The sequence below is a fragment of the Festucalex cinctus genome, chromosome 20 (assembly GCF_051991245.1).
Source record: "Festucalex cinctus isolate MCC-2025b chromosome 20, RoL_Fcin_1.0, whole genome shotgun sequence".
Classification (NCBI taxonomy): domain Eukaryota; kingdom Metazoa; phylum Chordata; class Actinopteri; order Syngnathiformes; family Syngnathidae; genus Festucalex; species Festucalex cinctus.
Genome location: NC_135430.1, coordinates 20,620,445 through 20,642,192, shown reverse-complemented (window position 1 = coordinate 20,642,192; position 21,748 = coordinate 20,620,445). Strand labels below are relative to the sequence as shown.

General features: G+C 39.0%; 1 protein-coding gene across 6 annotated transcripts in view; it reads right to left on the bottom strand.

Moving 5' to 3' along the window:
* The window catches only part of phldb2b (pleckstrin homology-like domain, family B, member 2b), a 36,274-nt gene extending 17,557 nt beyond the window's left edge, over positions 1–18,717 (bottom strand). For 2 of the 6 annotated variants that reach the window (XM_077509011.1, XM_077509012.1), the window contains exons 1-7: positions 18,317–18,710; positions 13,264–13,320; positions 12,762–12,885; positions 11,720–11,818; positions 11,358–11,441; positions 3,604–3,723; positions 983–1,167 (exon numbers count right to left, since the gene is read on the bottom strand). In XM_077509011.1, the coding sequence (XP_077365137.1) occupies positions 983–1,167; positions 3,604–3,723; positions 11,358–11,441; positions 11,720–11,818; positions 12,762–12,885; positions 13,264–13,320; positions 18,317–18,352 (705 nt within the window). In that variant the 5' untranslated portion in view covers positions 18,353–18,710. Of the gene's footprint in view, positions 1–982; positions 1,168–3,603; positions 3,724–9,094; positions 10,190–11,357; positions 11,442–11,719; positions 11,819–12,761; positions 12,886–13,263; positions 13,321–18,316 lie in introns of those variants that run through there. The other 4 variants (XM_077509016.1, XM_077509013.1, XM_077509015.1 and 1 more) reach the window with 4 other exon arrangements.
* Positions 18,718–21,748: the final 3,031 nt, after the last annotated feature.

Here is a 21,748-nt window from a genome sequence, read left to right as displayed (position 1 = left end):
TTTCGTGAACAAACAAAATTTATTTTATTTTATTTTTTTGAAAATCAACTTCCATATATGACTTTCGATTTGTGTCATATTTGATACCTTCGGTCACAATGCTTTAAATTCATACATTTACAACTGTCAAAAATATAATAAAAATTATAAACAGACAAATCAAACATAGTATTTCCAAAAATCAGAAAGAACATTTGCCACTATTAACTCATTCACTCGCAGTCATTTTCACTGAAGCAACCCGCTTCGCTCCCTTCCGACTGTTTTACTGGATTTGGACTGATTTTGCAAGGCCCACAGAATATTGTGTTCTATTGCTATAAAAACTATCTGTTGTCATTTTGCAGGAATTAGCTTTAGAACATAGCTAAGTTTTATCATTATTCACAAATCTGCTTCGAATTGTGGGGAAACATCTTGTTTTCATAATGGCCCTGGTTGATCTATTATGCTCTGCTGCCACCTGTTGGGCGTTTTTGTAATTACTACCATTTTTTTTTTTTCACCAGTTCTCAGCAATTGAGAGGCTGCATCAAAGTCTTCTGTATGCGCTAGCATATATATATATATATAAAAGTGTCTTTGGGACACTTAATACATTTAAAATATAACATTTATACGTTTTTGTTTTTTTTTTTACGTTTTTTTTCATGTCAGATCATATACATCAGGGTTATTAATAGGAAAACAATATACTCATGAAACAGAGGGCTCAAAATGTCTTGTATTGAATATGAAACATTTGGCGTTATAGGGTTGATACATATTTGAACAATTGAGATGGATGAGCAAAGCGTGTGTCATAATTTCAAGGAGAAGCCAAAACAAAAAGCAAAACAATAATGCCATGTTTGAGGTTGCACGTTAAGTACGAACGCTGGCTCGTCATGTGCAGGACATGCCAGGACAAATAACCAGACAAGACGCTTACAAGCTCAAGCCAGAATAACAAACACTGCGGCAGTGCTCGGTGACAGCTGACCTGCGTCACGCTCAAGTATGACGGGTTGCTATTCCCATTGGCTCTCAGGCTGTTTTCCAGAGCTCTTTTCTTGCGCTGCAGGGTGTCCATCAAATCCCGGAGCTCGGAGGCCGAGCGCATGCCCCGTGGGCTGCTGGTCCCGCCGACGACTGCGTGGCTAAAATCGCTGCTGAACTTCAGGTAGTCTGGAGGAGGGGTTAAAAAAAAAAAAAAAAAAAAGGGAGATTATTATTAATGCTGCACAAATATACAAGCACAACAATTACAAAGAGTAGAAAAAAATGTGTGTGTGTGTGTGTGTGCACGCTTCACACACACACACAAAAAAAAAAAAAAAAAAGTCAGATCCAAGACAAACAGTTCCTTAGCGTAAGTTTTTGAAATGAAACCAATTAACATATTTTTGGAATATTCTCAACAGTCCCACCACTGCCCTTCAGAAAGTTTCGTTTTTAACTCATTTGCTCCCAATAACGTATAAATACGTTTTTTTTTAAATGTTGCAAGTGTCCCAAAGACGTATTTATTCGTTTTTTTTGTTTTTTTTTTGTATGCTAGAGCATACAGAAGGCTTTGATGCAGCCTCTCAACTGCAAAGAATGGTTGCAGAAATGGTAGTTATTACACAAACGGCCAGCAGGTGGCAGCAGAGCAAAGGAGATCAACCAGACCCATGTAGAAAAAAAAAGCTCAATTACTTACAATTTTAAATAGATTTGTGAAAACTGATGAAACTTAGCTCTCTTCAATTGCTAATTGCTGCAAAACGGAAACAGATAGAATCATACTTTTTTTTTTCCTGATGAAAGAAGAGACTTTAATCTTTCTTTTGGTAGCTTCCATGCTTTTATAGCCATAAAAACAATATTTTGTGGGCCTTGCTAAATCAGTCAAAATCCAGTAAAACCGCCGGGAGCGAACGGGACTGCGAAATGTGAAAATGGCGGCGAGTGAATGAGTTAACTGTTTCAGTGCTAGTGAAATTCCTAAACTCAGATTTAGCTCTTATTTTTTTGCCCAGTTCCTGCTAAATGTGACATGAACCAATAAAGGTCTGACTTGGCAAAACATACATTGCTGAGATTAGCACGTTCTATATTTATTCTGTCCCCGTTATTTGAAATCTCACCTAGCAGCTGGGTGGAAACGTGCACATTTGTATTTAGCTGTGGCTTAATGTGGAAAAGGCGCCATTACAGTGGTCTCTCGCAGACCACCCAGTGTTTAACAACCACACGTAAAAAAAAAAAAAATGTCTGACAATGAAACAACAGTGACTCCGTTTGAGGGAAACAAGCATGCGATTATAACGTGGACATACCTGTACGCAAACGTGTTTTTTAGCATGGAAATGTGCTGTTTTGTTGAGTTGCGTTATTCTGTCCTAGTAACCGGTTGGGCTCTCTGTGTGAGAGAATGTCAAACTTTACGTGGCAGAAAAGAAATGTGGCGGAAAATGAAAGGCATCATGAGATCTCGCGACACACATGCATACACACGCACGCACAGTGTTAAGGTTTGTGTGTCCATAAATGGGCAGATTTATCCTGGTAGGTCTGGCATGCATCAACTCTCCTCTTTCTTCTCCCGCTTCCTTTGTGTGAGAACAATCGCGTTTGCTGTGAGTGTTGGCAGGCGACAGTATGAAGGTGAAGATTTTTTTTTTTTTTTTTGTTGATAACACAGCAAACTGGCAAAGACAATCCATTTCCAGATTTTCTCCATAGGAAAACATACCTACTTGCCAAGTGTAAAATAAACCAAATGCTGCATAATAAAACTACAGTATGAGAATCTAAAAATTAAGCAACTATTTAACTCATTCACTCGCCGCCATTTTCACATTTCGCAATCCCGTTCGCTCCCGGCTGTTTTACTGGATTTTGACTGATTTTGCAAGGCCCACAGAATATTGTGTTCAATTGCTATAAAAGCATGGAACCTACCAAAAGAAAGATTAAAGTCTCTTCTTTCATCAGGGGAAAAAAAAATGTATGTTTCTATCTGTTTCCGTTTTGCAGCAATTAGCATTAGAAGAGAGCTAAGTTTCAGCAGTTTTCACAAATCTGTTTAAAGTAATTTTGCATTTTTTCTACATGGCCCTGGTTGATCTCCTTTTGCTCTGCTGCCACCTGCTGGCTGTTTGTGTAATAACTAACATTTCTTCAGTTGAGAGGCTGCATCAAAGCCTTCTGTATGCTCTCGCATAAAAAAACAAACAAAAACAAAACGTATAAATACGTCTTTGGGACAGTTAGAACATTAAAAAAAAAACGGATTTACACGTTATTGGGAGCGAATGAGTTAAGGTTTAACACACAGACACGCACGTGCGCGCACACTTCCTCACAACTCGATCAATCACTGAGAAGACGAATCGAGTCCAGCTGTATCACCGTGGAAACAAGGGGGGGGGGGGGGCACCACATGACAAAAACATTCCAATATGTTTTAAATTTAACCATGCTTGACGATGAGAGTGTGTATTTTGGAACAAAATACGAGTGCGCACTTCCCACCCACGGACCCCCTCCTTGCCCTTCAACATTTTCTGCCACATCACCCACGGAAGAAAAAAAAAAAAAAAAAAAAAAAAAAAGTGCATTCTTGTTTCTGTGTACCTGTATTGTAGGCGAGGGCGGACACGGGGCTCTTTTGAGGAAGCATGCTCTTCATTCTGCTTGCCTCTTCGGGATGGTTGAACCGGAAGAAGTAGGACTTACCGAGACACAGGGAATAACCTGAGGAAGGAAAAGGTCACATTTAAGAGTTGGGGACCGGGCCAGTTAAATTGATGCTCATTGGAATGTATTGGGAGAAAGGAAATCATTTTTATCTTCAAAAATGCTGATCAACATTCAATTGATGTTTTCCATAGAAAATTGGAGAAGCTGGAGTAGAAATAAATAAATCAAGGGAAAGCATCAATAAAAACCCAAAAATTAAAAATATTAAAAACAATTTTGGTGAGAAAAAAAAAATAAAAATCACAAACGTGCAAATCCGTGAGTACGCGAGGGTCAACTACAGCATGCTACACAGTGCAGTAATATTTATCCACAGCTTGCATGCTTTTTGCACTAGCAGCCCTTCTCGACCGCAACGTTTGCTCTGACCATCAATTAGGCTGAGAAAGGCCAAGAATTAAACAAGACGTCGGGGTCATAACCTCGGTAATGCATACAGGCGGTAACAGCTGTCCAAATATTTCACAAGAGAAAGTGACACACAGCTAGAAAGTTCCGACTCCAGATTCATTGCGATCACGTCGCTGGAATACCCGAGAAATAAATGAATCAAGGACCATCACAACATATTTGAAAGGCGCCATAAATAGATGCTGTGGCCATCTTGGTGATGACAAGTAAATATGGGCCTTCCTGACATAACTCGGTTTATTTTTATATGGGTTTGGGACCGACAATGGCTTGGAATTGCTTGCCCAACATCTGTCATTTTTTTTTAATTAGTTTTTTTAAATATCTTTATGTTTACAGCCTGAAATGTGGCAACAGGTCAAAAGATTCAAGTGGGACTAATACTTTGACAAGGAACTGTATTTAGTATTCATGTCACGTGCATATTTGTGTCAATGTAGAATTATGAACAATCAAATAAATAGTGTGACTGTGAACATCGGGTAAGTTGTCTCACTAATATGGGTAAGATGTCACACTAGATTTTGAAATGAAAATGAGGACAAAATTACCCGTATTGCTATTTTTTCAAAGTTAAAAGGGAAACTTATAACAGCCAGGCACAGAAAATGTTTATCATTAAGCCTGAAAGAAATTAAATAAATCGCCATTGAGCAAAGGTTTACATAATATGATGCAACATGCATCGGACATTTGGACTGAACATTATGAACTGCTGGCATGTTATTGTAGGCCATGGATCTCATCTTTCCCCTTTAACTGAAAATTCAAGATTAAATTGAATTACAAAAAAAAAAAAGCCTGAAATGTGGACATATTGTCCTAACAACAACTGGACGATCCATTTATAAACACTAAAAACAAAACCTGAAAGTGACAACTTCATTTCCTCACAATTCAGGCTTATCATCCAAATGGCAAATCGGGCCTACGTAAACCAATTTGCCAGGGATGTGTTTTTCTTGACCCATTCTTTGAATACAGTATGTCACATGTGACAACTAACCCTAAAATTTTGAGAAATTTAGCCCCAAACTGCCATACTTGCTCATGGCAATTTATCTTAAAACAGAACAATAACTGAGGTATAATCTCTCCTCTAACAGGTCCACATGCATCACTGTTAGGATTTTTATCGGGAAGACACTTTTTTTTCTTCCCAAAACAGAATACAGTAGTCAACATTTTTTACTTTGGGGCTATGCAAAAATGGTTGCGCCCTCTGGTGGAGAAGATAACGTCAGTGTGACAACAAACCACACTCTACCCTCCCATTTTTAAATATTTGCCTTTTAAAAGAAGAAAAACAAACAAACACTTTTAAGAATTCATTTCACTTAAAGCATTGGAAAACGTATCACAATTTTGACATGAAACCAGAGTGAGTATCTGAAGTCCTTCAACCGAATAACTCCATTACAGTTCGTCTGCAGCAGATTCCTTGGACTTGAGGTCATAGCAAACCTCTGAGGAAGCAGGAAGATAGAGTGAGAAGACAAATGGAAAAAGTCTGAATGCTGTTTGGGGGGACTCAAACTCCTCCTTCCTATCCTTTCTTCTTTGTACATTTTTGTTGGTGCTTTAGCAACCTAATTTGAAGTAATAGTGTTAGGTCACAAGCCACGTTGTGATTGCTAAAAAGCGGCGCTTTGCACCTCTCCAAGCTGTAATTTGTCTGCGCAAGGCGACGTGGCCACGCACATGAAATGTTGAGTCTGCACAGCTGGGCTGTTGAACGTCACAAATGCATCACACTTTTATATATAAACACTCTTTAAGAGTGTCGCATGCACACTGTGAGGAAGCGGCATCCCTTGACTTAAAAAAAACAAAACGATGATGATCTCTGAGAAGCGACAACTTGCTGTGATCAAGATCTCACAACATGTGTTTGGAATAGCGAGACGTTTAGGTCACGTGCTGTGACTCACGGTCGCCCCCCAGCGGAGCAAACGCAAAAGGCATGCGCGCGCACATCTCGCTCTTGTCAAATTCTCATTTCCGACTCTCGATAAAAGCTCGCCGTGTGCCAGCTGTTAAAATCCACGCGAGAGCGCTGGCCTGATTTGTTCACATGGTTCCTCTCAACTTCCTCTCATCTGAAGACAAATAAACAACATGGCAATTAATCATTTTATTCCTCGATTAAATTACTTGTTGGAACTACACTTGCAAGCATTTTTTTTTTTTTTATAACGGAAGAGTTTGCTCAAACATTGGATTGATGGTTGCAATCTTAACACATTCACTGCCAGCCCAGCAAAAATGCATTATTTGACGTCTTTTTCCGTCAATGGCAGTCAATGACTTAAGATGAGATGTAACCAAAATTGATGGATTTTTAAGGAACATTTGCCTTAAAAAAAAAAAGAAAAAGAAAAAAGGAGGCTGCAATATAATCACAAAATATATTGGCACATTGTGTGCCAGCCCAGCAAAAATACATTATTTGACGTCTTTTTCCGTCAATGGCAGTCAATGAGTTAAACAAGGTGTTTATTTTAAGAAATCACACAAAATGTGATTAAAAAATCTCATTTGTTGTTTCCTGAAACTCCATGTTGAACAGTTCAACTTGGCAACAGTCTGTAAAGTCCTTTTATAAGATCATTCAAAGCTCGCCAACTCCAAAGACAAACCTCAGCGTCTTTGAGGATGCAGATGTCGTTTTCTCGACTCGAATCTGGACTCAATTTCTTCAGCTCGAGAGTGCACTAAATTACACTCTTGCCACACTGTTATGGGAGAGGAAACTTGAAACGGTTTCTCGATTTTGGTTCGCATCAGCGCAGACGCAGCCAAATTGAGAGCATCGGTAAAGAATGAAAAACAAACCAATTACTAGGGGTGTTAAAAAAAAAAATCGATTCGGCGATATATCGCGATACTACATCGCGCGATTCTCGAATCGATTCAATAATCGGCAGAATCGATTTTTTTTTTTTTTTTTTTTTTTTTTTTTTTTTTTTTTTTTTTTTAGGATTCACACCTTGAGCATGGAAGAATGTTATATGAACGGCACATTAAGCCTTAATATTTTTATTTTAATGCTGTTCAAACATGAAACAGATTACAACCTCTATAAGACTGAAATTTCAGATAAATAAATAATACATTTTCATATAAATCTTACACTCTACAAGCTTACTGATTAGTATTTTCTAAATATGAATGAAAAAAAATCGCAACAATCGACTTATAAATTCGTATCGGGATTAATCGGTATCGAATCGTGACCATTCGTATCGGGATTAATCGGTATCGAATCGAATCGTGACCTGTGAATCGTGATACGAATCGAATCGTCAGGTACTAGGCAATTCACACCCCTACCAATTACAACAACCTCATGTCAAACATTTGCTTAGAAGAAGTGACGTTAACAGCTTCGTGGGTCACCGACACTGAAACACTGACTAGAAACAAAAAAAATGCAGAATCGCAACCACGAGAACAAAATCAGAACATCACAGGAACATTAAAAATATTCCTTTTCAAATGCAATACAACTTAAAGACTAACACATTTGATAAACAATATCCCCGAGGATGGCTAAACAAACTGAAATGGTCTCTTGTTGGGTTGGGTTATAACAAATATCAAATAATATTCCCCAAATAATGTTTAGCGGGTATCTAAGAGAAAGACGACAGCTGCTGATTTCAGACTATTTTTCCCTTCATTTCACTTTCTCCCTTTTTAATTCTGCCCCAAATAGTACAACCATAAAACAGCATTTTTTTTAATTTTTTTTTACAACCATAAAATGTGGCAGTCTCCGGTTGCAACAAAATGATCTAAATGTAAAATGTATTCATTCAAGACAAAGATGCTTAGACTCAACACGCCACTGACTTCCCATTGGGAGTGTAAATTGGCCTCCAAACCGCATATTAAGGCTCTCTGAGGCACACAAGCGGGGCGGTAACATCATAAAACCGCAGACTGGTCTTTCTCAAGGGAGTCGCTGTTGATCGGGTCAGTCGGTCAATCTGTCTCACACGCGCGCACAGTAAACAGATAATCCACATCTTATCCAAAAAGCATCATCAATCCATCAGGCAACACGAGACGGCTGGCCAGGAGGGAACAACAGCAGGCGATAGTCAAACAGGCGACTAGATAAGCTCAAGAGAAAGATAATGACGCAAATGTTGCATACATACAGTAAAAAAAAAAAGAAGAAAAAAAAAGGAACAGAAGTGATACATGAAAGTGGTTGGGGCGACTTCAGGCCACAATAATACTGCGGACAATGAAGCAGGTTTTGTTTTCAGGCATTGGGTCAGTCGTCACAGCCTGGGGGCACTTTGACACACTTGCATGTGAACATCCAAAGCTAAGCAAGTAAGCAACCACCCCTCCGAGGTACGTCCAAGGTTATTGTCAAGTCTGGACAACAACAACAAAAAAAGGTGGCATGGGACATTTGACAATTTGACTGTAGGTGAGACTAATTTACACTGCATAGCAAAATATAACCGTAAAAGTCTTCACAAAAGTGTGTAAATAGCAGTGATCAGATCAATGTGACCAATGCAGGCAGATGGGACGACAATGCGATGCAATTGCAGGCAATCAGCTGTAGTGATTTTTTTTTTGTTTCCAAGGGAAAATCAATGCCATCAGCTGGTAAGCGACCTCAAAGTAGTCTTTTTTTTTTTATCACAAAAGGGACAAACAGATGGCCACAATGAACACGAATGTGCTTATGGCAGTGGGGGAAAAACACCATTGCCAGTTATGAAACGTATTATTTTAAGAACATAAAGTGGGCGCAAGATAAACTATTTTGAAACACAGTATACATACAGGTGGAGAACATAATGCAACAGCTTAAAAAATATACACTACAATGCAAAATTAAGAACACACTTCCTAATGCGTTTGCCATTATATAAATATAAGAAGCTAGTAGCTGGTTGCTAATAACTAAGAATCCCTTGTTACTAACCTTTTGTGTCCCATTCAGTGACGACACAAGAAAATGGCTTTCTTTTAGCTTTTCACAAAGCCAAAACATTTGTTCCGGAAGAATGCACAAGAAAGATTGTCTTCACTCTTGCTAGTTTGCAAGTTGCTGTTGTTTACTTGGCTCATCCATAAGAGTGAGCAGCGACTCTTCGAGTCTGCTCGAATGTCCGTGTGATGCAAAAGAAAGTTCGCTGATTTACATCCAGTTGTGGACTGTACCAACTACCTTGGAAACAAAAAAAAGGGGTGCGCTACGCGGGTTTGAGTGAGTAGCGTCTTCGGGATTTGGTCAAAATGATCATTCAAGTCTTATATCAGAATAGGAAATGTAAAGAAAAGCAATGTGCAACATGACAGAATAAAAATTTCAACAGGTAACAACACCGCAACCATTTATAGTTGGTACGTTCGAAGATTGCTCGGAGTTGGAGGCGTTGAATTTCCAGATCGACCAACCCCCTGCAACTGCAACGCTTCTTTTGTCTGTCTTCCTTATGTTTTTTTTCATTTCGTGTAGCGTACTTCAACGTTACTTAAATCGACCCATATAGTAAAACACACCAGGCTAATAATGACAATTCAAGCAAGGATGATAACAAAACAACAACAACAACAACAACGTGATTCTACCTCTTAATTGATTATGAACCTAAATGAAACCAAATGACACAACAGGTTTTAAAATATAAATATGACACAAATATTGTTTAAAACTTTTTTTCCCCCCCAAGAATGTGGCACAAATATATATATTTTCCTGGCAATTGAGCAAGCTTTCTGTTCGTTCGTATCGTAATGAAGCCAGATTTTTTTATTTTGATTTTTTAAACACACGTTTTCTAAATGACTTATTTTTCAACAATATGTCCTGACTGATGTAGACATTGCAAAACAATGTCAATATTTGAATCGGCCAGGCACAGCAAGAAAACAGACAGGCTTGTTAATATTTAACCCAAAATGACACAAAAGCAAAACTACTAACTAAAGTAGGCCTACGACAAGGAAAAGCGAAATCAGTTAGTTGCAGATTTCTTGTAGCATACTAAATGCTTTGCAGCTGCTGGAATATGTGAGTCATGAAGCTCAACCAGAAGTACGTAATGTGAAGTGCCGGTACTGGGATCAGCATACAGTACATGCGGACACACGAACCAACATGCACGCGCGCGCGCGCCCATACAGACGCACGCACATGACATATGAAGCGTGCAAACTTACAGGAATTCATGCATGTGATAAATCATGCGCACATGGAAAGGAATGTAGGATAAACCAAACCGCAGCCCCCCTTTCACTCACACATAATTAGTCACACGCACATACACATGAACGTACAGTAGAAGCGATGACGTCATTTCCCAGCACTTCGCATTATCAGCCAGTAGGGGGCAATAGTTAGCAAAAGACTTTTCCTGTGTGGAAGCTTTATTTGTATACAGTCTTCCCTCGCTATAACGCGGTTCACTTTTCGCGGTCTCGCTGTAGCGCAGATTTTTTTTTAAGTGCAATTTTGCATATTTTGTTTGCAGTCATATACCCATTTTATAAAATTTATGAAGTTTTGAACATTAGCAATGTTTTGAACAAGAGAGAAATGTGAGAACATGTAAATGCCTCAATCAATCAATCAATCAATCAACTTTATTTGTATAGCACATTTAAAAATCCACAATGGAACCAAAGTGCTGCACATAAAATAAGATAATAAAACCAGATAAAATATAAAAACATACTTGGAAATCACAACACACATAAAATAATATAAACAAATTCATGCCAGTCTACTGCTTGTAAATATCAGTAATACTATGTGCTGAAGGCCAGGGAAAAATAATAATGAGAAAAGTGTCTAAATTGTGCGGTCGGGGATTTTAGAGCCTTAAAACATTTATAAGAATTGTAAAACATAAAGCTAACTACTTTGCGGATTTCATTTATTGCGGGTATTTTTCGGAACCGAACCCCAGCGGAAAACGAGGGAGCACTGTAACGCTTTTCACAGATGGAGCAAATCGGTGTTAAGTGTCTTGCTCAAGGACACTTCGGGGATGAGGATCGAACCCACAACATCATGGATGGGAAATGACCACTCTACTCTACCACTGGGCCATGATTTGAGGCACATTTTTCCAGAAAATGTGATTGGTCACCTTAAACGACACGTTACCTCGGAAGTACACTTTTATGTACTATTACAGCAAACGTGTTTTTGTTTGTATGTTTGTTTTTTTAAGGCTTACCCTGAGTGAGTGGTGTGGGCACCGTGACCTGGACCCCATCTAGACTGCAGAGGTGACCACATGGATCCAACGTAACTACGCCGCCTGAGAAGGAAAGGCAATTAGTTAACATACTAATATAGCTTATTGGCAAATTGTTGTTTTTCCCCATTTAGAAATGATATTGCATGCAGAGACCACAGAGGAAGTCACATTGCTATTATTGGCTACGGAGACAGCATAAATCAAATTTGTCTGAATAGTTATAGTCTAATGACATTAACTCATCAATCTATGATGTCCTCTTGTTTATAGTTTTGATGGAATATTGTACCACACGCGAGAATTCGAAGTCACTCAAGGAAAAGTAAACGAGAAATGACCTTCATTGAAGATGAGGCAGTGTTCGGCCTCGATTCCGGGACCCTGGATGGTGACATCTTGAGGAATTGGGGCATCTTCTCGTCCGATACGGGTCACGCCTTCAACATGAAGAATTACTTCATTATTTTCCCTATTTTGTGCATGTTGCTGCATACTAGCACACAAAGGAAATACAGTGTTCCCTCGTTTTCCGCTGGGGTTCGGTTTCCAAAAAATACCCGCAATAAATGAAATCCGCAAAGTAGTTAGCTTTATGTTTTACAATTCTTATAAATGTTTTAAGGCTCTAAAATCCCCGACCGCACAATTTAGACACTTTTCTCATTGAGGCATTTACATGTTCTCACAATTCTCTCTTGTTCAAACATTGATAATGTTCAAAACTTCATAAATTTTATAAAATGGGTATATTACTGCAAACAAAATATGCAAAATTGCACTTAAAAAAAAAATCCACGATACAGCGAGACCGCGAAAAGTGAACCACGTTATAGCGAGGGAAGACTGTACATAAACAATTTGCATAAAGGGTGCTTTACAAACATTTTTTTAAATTATTTTTCATTTGAATGTTTGGTGATGAGAGAGTGTTTGTTCACCAAACATTTTGCTCCCACGCATTAACGGGATTCCTCACTCAGATGTAAGAGTGTCAGTCTGGTAGATGAGTGAGGAAAAGTCAGTTGCAACAAACGTCATCATTTGATTTACGGGGGAAAAAAAAAAAAGTGCAAAAATGCTATATAGTAATTGACAGCGCAGACAATTACAGATACACCCTGTAGAGGGCGGTAGAAAAACCAAAACCAAAAAATACTCGACTTGGGAATTATCCACTACCGTACTGGATGTGTGCTTGTAGTTGCTGGATGCTATCCATCAGCTGTTCCAAAAGAACTTTTGACCCAAAGACGCATTGTTTTTTTTCTTCTTTACGCCGCATACGGAATCAGTTAAGGTCACTTCGACGCACCCGGCTGGCTGAAAATGTTGCATTCAACAATTTGCCGTAAATGGTTTATCGCACAACATTCACTTTACCTTCTTTGAGTGGCAGCAGAGTGATGGCCACGCTTAGTCTGCCACTGCCCAGGCTAACCAGATGAGGGGTGGCTGTTTGAACCTTGAGAGCCTTCCCCGTGTCAATCAGATCCAGAGGTGCCGACTGCAAACAATCACAATTGCAAAGGTCAAAAAAAAAAAAAAACCAAAAATGTATACCGTAATTTAGTAAATATACAGTGCTGACGCTGTGATGATGAAGGTGAGACACTGTCAAGACATCTCTACACCAAGCATAATGGTTGGAAAAGGAATTGCTAAAGTCTTATCAATTCTCATCCATAAATATAACTTAGAAATAATAAAATAATTACAAAGTTAAAGCAAGAATATAAAAATACTAATGCTAGAGCAGGCCCTCAAATTGTGTTAATAGCCATGGTATTAAGACACAAGGTAGAAAAACATGGACACCGTGTGGATAATTAGACACAAAGTAAGCACATTTGAATGTTTAAAGTACATTCATAATGTATATCACCTTGTGCTCAACTGGAGGAATCTGATCTGACTCAGGTTGTGACATCATCTCAGAGTCCTGCAACAGAGATTGAGATCAGATCAGATGAGGCCAAACTACACTCAAAAGGAATATTCAACATATGAGCACAGTTGATATATATACACATCAATATGTGAATATGAAACAAATCTATGAAATTTGCATGCTTTTAAAACAGCTGTGCTTGGCATGCTCAGCTGGCACATGAGAGAAACGGTTTTCCAGTGAAAGTGCTCCAAGAGGAAAATACCACTTAAGAGCAAAACAAATACACATGTGCTCATAAACAAACTCGCACATAAGAGCACACGCACGTGCATGCACATGCAGCGGGCAGAGCTACAAAAAAAAAAAAAAAAAAAAAAATGTTCCAAGAATACAGAACTTTCCCAACCTCATGTTCGGGAGTGTCACCACTTGTGTTTGTGTAAAAAAATAAAAAAATAAAAAATAAAATAAAATCATGTGGTGTGGGGTAAATCTGTTTAGAATAAAAGCTGTGAAAATTTGGGAGAAACCAAGTTAAATTAATAAAAAAAAATAATTCTATCAAAATAAATACATTAATTAAATTATTATTATTTTTATTTATTTTTTACTACAATCTGAGACACTTTACAACCAGGATTCTACATTGTTATTTAGAATTTGAGTTTTTATTAGTGAAAAAAAATAAAAATAAATACATAAAAAATAAAAAAAAATGCTCAGGTTGCCCACCTATGTCATAAATGACAAGGACATGCTATCATTTTATCATTTTACTCACGGATGTATCACCACTGAGCTGCCTCTATAAAAATGCAGTTGTTGAGATTCATTCCTGGAAAAATGTGTTTCTTTTATTTTAGAACTTGCGGATTTTTTACTTTGCTCAATGAAATTCAGATGATTAGAGCATGGAGAAAACCGAATCCTCATCTTTCTCTTCGTTAATCTTCTTACATCATGCAATCATATATTCAACCTCTAATAAGCTGACATGATTTGCAGGCAATGTTTGCAAGTGTGTTTTTTTTTTTTTTTTCCACTGGGTTTCACTCGCGCTGCTGATCACCATCTTAGGAAAAGAAAATCAAAGTGGCCTCGAGACCGCTTCCCCGAATCCATCGCCAACTTCCTCTCTGAAGTTGTTTCCTGTGCTGCTTTTAACACCCTCGTTGCCTTTTTCACATACACAAACCCACTCACCCCGAGAGCCCGCACGCACAATACATAAACGTCCATCGATAAAGTCACAGATCAGCAAGCTGCTTTTGTTGAAATCAAGATTACAGGCTTCACATTCCTCTTTGTTCCTTTTTTTTTTTTTTTTTTTTAATCACATCCTCGCAGACAAAAGAAACGTTGGACATTTACAACCACACAAAACAAGTAACAAAAGTGTTAAGCGAGACTCTTTCAGGAATGACATCATTGTTCTTTCTCCAATCATCCTTTCTTTGTTGTTGCACCAGGTGAACTCCCAACTCTGGGCAGGTGCCGACATGCTCGCTGCCGCCTCGTTCCGCTCTCGTTGAGTCAGGGTACTGCGGTGTGCCGAATCTGATCCAGACTTCAAAGAATGCACTTCTGGACATCCTGGTGCTTTTTCTTCATCCAAAAACGATAAATTTGATGCTCTCAAAGCAGACGCGGAAAAAAAGAAAGACTGATATGGCGAAATCTTTTCAACGACTGTTTGGTTTAAGCGTTAAATTTTCGGGGACGATACGCCTCATGCAAAAATGCAGACATCATGCACGACATTCAGTTGAGTGAGCATCTCAGGGATTTAACTACTAACAAAATCGATGCTTTTCCTTTTTGACTTTTTAGCAAATGGCCAATGATAAATGTGATGACCAGGACGGAACCATAAATGGAATACTGGAGAGTGGCTAACACTTCACTGTTCTGGCTGCTTTCTACTATATCATGTACACATTGACAAAAATTAGAAAAAGGAATGTGTTACTTGAAATGTTTTGACATAGTGTACTAACTGATGTGTTTTCCATTTTTCTTGTATTATTGTCAATTTAATCTTATTGACCTAGCATTATAAGCCTATTTTTTTTCCGTCCTAACATTTGCCACTGTATCTGGCACCTTAATTACAATTGTTTGGTTATTCTTTATTTTTTGTAATTATCTTTACTGATGCATGTCAATTAACAATTGTCATGTTTGTGTGGGGGTTGAGGGAATGCAGACCCAAATGCAGATAAGCAAACCCAGCGAGGTAGTGATGAAGGCCAAAGGTTTTTTTAAATTTACGAAAACAAAAAAAAAAACAAGGTGTTGAACATGGCACTGGCAGGCAAAACAAAAACAACGTCCATAGCCAAAGTAATAAACTAGACAAGAGACGTGAGGTGGGGAAATGACAATGGACTGACAAAGACTAAAAACGAAGGATGGTCAGAAGTCTGACTTTTCCGAGTTCAAACCAGGAAGTGTGTACAGGAACTCGGAAATTCCACTTGCGAAGTTGGGGAAAAAAAACAAAACAAAAACAAAAAGACTTCAGCGACGGACCACAAAGTGACGTCACTCTATAATGGTGACCCCTTTGGAAACACAGACCGTGAATGGTAAAACATAATTTACTTGAGTATAAAACTAGATAGCTTTCTTATTCATAAATATTTGTCATAACTTCACATAACGCATGTGACAGTATGCCGCTATCGCCCTGCATGAAACGTTTATGAAATAAGATAAAAATAATAAATGAAGCAAAATTCCGAGAAGGTAATTTTGCAGGAGGTCAAAATGAGTTTTGAGGACCAAAATAAAAAAACAAACAATTTATCACTAGCCGCCATTTTGATTGTTTACTTTCACCTCGAACGCTTTCAGGTTGGAACTGGGAAAAAAACAAACAACTCGGACATGTCCGACCATCCTCGAATGCAGCATAAATGAGACACACCTGAACAAGACACAATTGAACCGATTGGCTGACACAGGTGGAGGGAAGACTAGCACAGGTGCACGAAAACAATCCTGACCAAAACAAAGGAAACACGACAGCAAAAATCAAACAAAAAAACAGACCAACTAAACCTAAGTCATGACAGAAACGAAAACAACAAAAACTAACCAACATGACAACAATGTTACAAAGCACATACAGTAATTCAATCGGCCACCATCTTGACTTTGACATTTGAAACCATCGTTACGAGTTTCCCTCTTTCATAATGCAGTCCGGCAATATACACGTTTGCATACGCTTCATCAGCTAGTTCCATTAACTGAAGAACTTGTTATAGTTTGCCTTTCTTTATGCTTCTCTTCCGTCGGTCTGGAACAAGACCCCCCCTCCCCTTTGCATTCCAGCATCACCCTCGCCTCCTCCCACCTGACAAAGCCATCATTGTATCACAGATACTATTTAATATGGAGTCCCTCTCCCAGTGAGTCCTATAGTTGCAAAGGGGTCTTATTTGCCTCCCTCGTCATCACAGCGCGCTCCGTTTAGCTCGCAACACGACTGGGATGGACGGAAAGCGTAAAATAAGGCTCTGAAGCAGTAGTTACTTACACCACATTCATGTTTATGTAGTTTGGTGCACCGTATTCCATAAACATTGCTTTCTCAACTCAAAGCACGCTTGCTGGTTTCGAGAACAATTCGAACAACCTACGACCCGAAACGCAGCATCCTCACAGGAAAGAGAGCCCATTGTGATGGCAGCTGACTCAGGATGAGGAAATCTCTCCTTTGGATATAAAGTCACGGGTGTGGGGGGTGTCTCGCAAAGACCACACATCACCTTAAAGGCCCGCATGCAAGGGATCAAGTCGTGTTTGGATTTGGGAGTGGGGGGCGGGGATGGGGGATATGTCAGATAGACGGGAAGGAACTCGAGAATGGTTATTTATAACCCAAAATGTCTTACGTATCGGGTCACATGTGGCAGCGGACCCGGAGTGCTGGATTCAATCGAGACAAATGGACGACAGAGCATGGAAGATTAGCAAAAAATAAAAGAAATAAAAATACATCTGACAAAATAAAATGCACTCATAGGAGCAAAAATGCTTCGCAAGCCTTTTAGAGCGATATTATCGTAAAATAACGGCCCAAGTGATATTTCATGTTTTTTCAGGAAACTCAAAAACTGAGATGAATAATTTATTTAAATTAATTATTTAATTTCATGACTCAAATGATCTTTTTAAGTAAGCGGATTTTTGCAAAAGTGGCCAGCATCATCAGGAAATGTTCAAGCCCCAAAAAAATAAAAAAAATAAAAATAAAAATATGACTAAGGCCATTATTTTATGATGATATTCAACTCACTGTCCAACCATCTGGTCCTCATTGAATATTTTGTTTTTCCTTTAACTGCTATTCTGCATGCGTTTCCTTTTATTTTTCACCAGAGTGAATGTTGCCGGCATTAGTAGGTCTGGAAAGGGGACAATTTTAGAATCCAGATAAATCCTCATGAGATATACAACGTGTATTATATACACTACATACCTCAGATGTGCACGTACCGCAAAGCAGATGTTTTCTGTCTGGCGCGCAACCGGCGATAAACGTAATCCTACTTGTACTGAGTCAACACAGCAGACCATCAACCCCCCCCCCATCAAGTTGCACTGGTTTTAACATTAACTTCAACGGATCACTGCTTTGAACTACCTGTACAAGTGTTAAATCCGTTTTTTTACGAATCATGACTGGGGTCAAATGAAGCAGGAACACATGAACCAAAGGAATAAAGTCTTGAAATATAGCAAATATGGTTTCTTATACAACCTGACTTTACGCTATAGAAACATATTGATCATACGGCCTAATAGCGTTATAGCAATGGTCATTGATTATGTTTTATAAGAAGCTCAATTTTGTAATCCACTTTAATCTTCCATAACGTCGTACATTCTACAGATTCTGCATTCCTCTTATTTAGAAGTACATTGCGCAATTTGCGTTAATCATTAAACACCCAACTTTGGGTGCAAATTGTTGTAAATTCCTGAGCGGACTGTGGAAAGTAAACAGACACGCATGTGTCAGAAGTGCGCTTACCATGATTAGAGCCGGACGGGCCACTTCTGTCATCATGCAGAAAAACAGAATCCAGCTTCTCGATGATCCAGATTTAAGATCACGGATCTCCCCCCCAAAAAGTGTCCTTGCTGTGTTTACAATCCTTTCCTTGACAGCAGAAACATTCCCTTTGGAGCATGGGCGACCTGCGAAAGACTTGCCATCCTAGATCGAGCATACGCACACGGGCACGCACTGCAAAGATACACAAAAGTAAAAAACAAAACAAACAAACAAACAAACAAAACAGACCGCCTCAGCCAATCGCGATGTGTAGAGGAATGTGACAGCAGCTGGAAGTCAAGCTGGAGAAGGACTGGAACAAGGGGAGGGAATCTCGCTCCCTCTCTCACACATACACTCAACCCACCCACACAAACTCACGCCGTCTTTCAAACACACTACATGAGGACGCACACCCTCCGCGTAATGGGCAGGTGCTAACAGACCACCTCAACTTGACCTTTCATTCTCTTCAGTTGAGAGAGAGAAAGAAGCCTGCTGAATTATGAGGCTGGTGAGAAAAAAAGACGTGAGGGACAAAGAAGAAGGGCCAACATTCTTCCTCTCTCACAACAAAGACTTACTTGGATAGTCATATTACACGGAAAATGCAGTACTGGATGACTACAATGTTACATTTCAGGTTTTGTTCGGATCAATTCAGTGACAACAACAACAAAACAAATGTAATGTAAGCGCAAGGAGCCTCAAGGGATTGATCACGTGCCGACTTTAATGAGGAACCTTTCCGCCAATCAAGTCAAATCAACCGTTAGCGTCTTTGCTAAAAGCTATGAACAGCATCTGAAAAATCTCAAGCGCGTCTTGTCATGTCTCGACTTCATTCGCCTCGCTCTACATCCGAGCTCCGGCGTTGTCTTTGCCACGCGTTTATCGGACGACTTAGACGACAAAATGAGTCACTCGCGACTACGACAATAATCGGAAGTCGCGCGGGGGGTGTGTTTGTTCTGCAGTTCGAGTGAAGCGTACGTGACGAAAATGATAAGCGTAGTCTTAAAAAAAAAAACGTACTGTGGTGTCACACAAACCCCAAAACGAAACCTTAACCCTTAACTCATTCACTCGCCGCCATTTTCACATTTCGCAATCCCGTTCGCTCCCGGCCGTTTTACTGGATTTGGACTGATTTTGCAAGGCCCACAGAATATTGTGTTCAATTGCTATAAAAGCATGGAACCTACCAAAAGAAAGATTAAAGTCTCTTCTTTCGTCAGGAAAAAAAGTATGTTTCTATCTGCTTCCGTTTTGCAGCAATTCTAAGTAATTTAGCTTTTTTTTCTCGATGGCCCTTTTCTCTGCTGCCACCTGCTGGCCGTTTGTGTAATAACTACCATTTCTGCAACCATTTTTTTTGCAGCTGAGAGGCTGCATCAAAGCCTTCTGTATGCTCTAGCATAAAAAAACAAACAAAAACAACCCAAAAACGGATAAATACGTCTTTGGGACACTTACATAAAAACAAAAAAAACGTATTTACACGTTATTGGGAGCAAATGAGTTAAACAGCTCCTTCTACTCTCGGAATGCGGAATGCAAAAGACTTTACATTTATAGACAATACAATTAAGGGCACATAACATGCATTTCAATTCATTCCTTGAAGAGCGATCTACTGCAAAGAGCTGTCAGTGGGATATTCCTTACAGTTTACCCTCATTTTTAATTTAATTTCAAGTGTTTCCATAAGCTACTTAAACCATTTCCACTGCGGTGGCTTCTTGGGAGCTGACATCACCCACACAAACACACAGCGTATGATTGGACACATTTTCCGAGTGAGTTTCACGATCCCCATGTGACCTCAGGAGGCTCCGCCGTAACTGCCGGGATTTATTCTTGGAAAGCAGTTCCACCCGGTGATTGAAAACCAATCCAATTTTAGATAGCAAAAGACCACATTTTTATGTTCATATAAACAAAGTCTTAAACATAAAATTCAAATCGAGGGAAATATGCTTCATCTCAGTGGGTTTGCCAGATTAATGCCGGATTTAGTAATCTTCTATTCACAATAATTTTGTAATGATCTTGAAATTGTGGATTTAGGCTCAACATTTTCTGATGCAGCATCAACGCCCGCTGAGCAAAATCCTTATTAGGTACACTTTTGTTTTGTTTTCCCAGCTGTTTAAATACTGCAGCGACCATGGGAACAAATCTGTGCGTAATGGATGTGACATCAGTTGGCGCCATGCAGGTTTTTTTTTTTTTTAGTTGGTGCCGTGGAGGTGTTGGCGGTCACTGCAGTTCACACACTTTTGTTGGCAAAGTGATGTTGACACGTATTTGGTTGACAAATCAGACGTCCTCACAAGCTTGCGGCCGTTTGTCTTTATTTCGACGCGCGGAGATTACAGCACGTGTGTGACAATATTCTCAATGAAATGCAAAAAAATGCGAATCCAGGCCCAGAGCCATCTTTGAAGTCAGTCAAAGTGTACAAACCCAAAGGAGTGGTGTCCAGTAGTTGTTGATTATATTGTACACAGTAAATTTGACTTTAAACAGAGTCTATTTGTTCCCACTCTAAACAGGAAGAAAGTTAAAAAAAAAAAAAAAAAAAGTCACTCAAGGGTTAAAGAACAAACCCACAACTTCATGTTTTGAGACAGCCAATCTACTTCCTGAGCCATGCAGCTCCTGCTGAGTGTTATTATATCGCTCGTCAGCTGGAATCGACGTCTCCTTTTGGATATAAGCAAACAGTAGGAGTGGCATAGCTCAGGTGGTAGAGTGGCAATCTCCCAAGATGAAGGTTATGGGTTTGTTCCTCAACCGTTGTGTAACACATAAAAAAAAAAAAAAAAAAAAAGTAAAATATAGTCAAAATGTCACCTTTTTTTTTTTCATATTATAGGCAAATTTTCTCTTCCACATTATACTTTGAGTAAAATTATTCTGAATATTATACTCTCTTCCAAGTGTAAATTGTATGCGGAAAAACTTGATTTCTGTCCATTAGTTGTTTGGTCATGAATGAGTAGTTTTGTTTTTATTTCATTTTTGTTATGGTTATATTTAAGTCCTCGTTATATTTGATGAAAGTTCGGAATGTTACAATGTTGCCTAAAATGTTTCCTGTGCAGTTAAATGTTTTATGATGGGGAAATTTGAGCCTTGACCAGACTACTGTATTTTGCATTCCAATCTTTATTGCGTTGAAAGTAGAATAACTTGGAAGTCAACCAGCGTCACTGATGAAATCTTTTGGTGGAAATGTACATAGGCCAACTTTGGAACATACACGATATTTCTATTGGACGGCTAATTTAACTGGAAGTTCATTGTTTTGTTTTGTTTTTAAACATGGGACGTGAGCTGATACTGTCCAATAGGTGGGAAAAAAAAAAAAAGCATGTGCAAGGACCAATGCAAACAACAGAG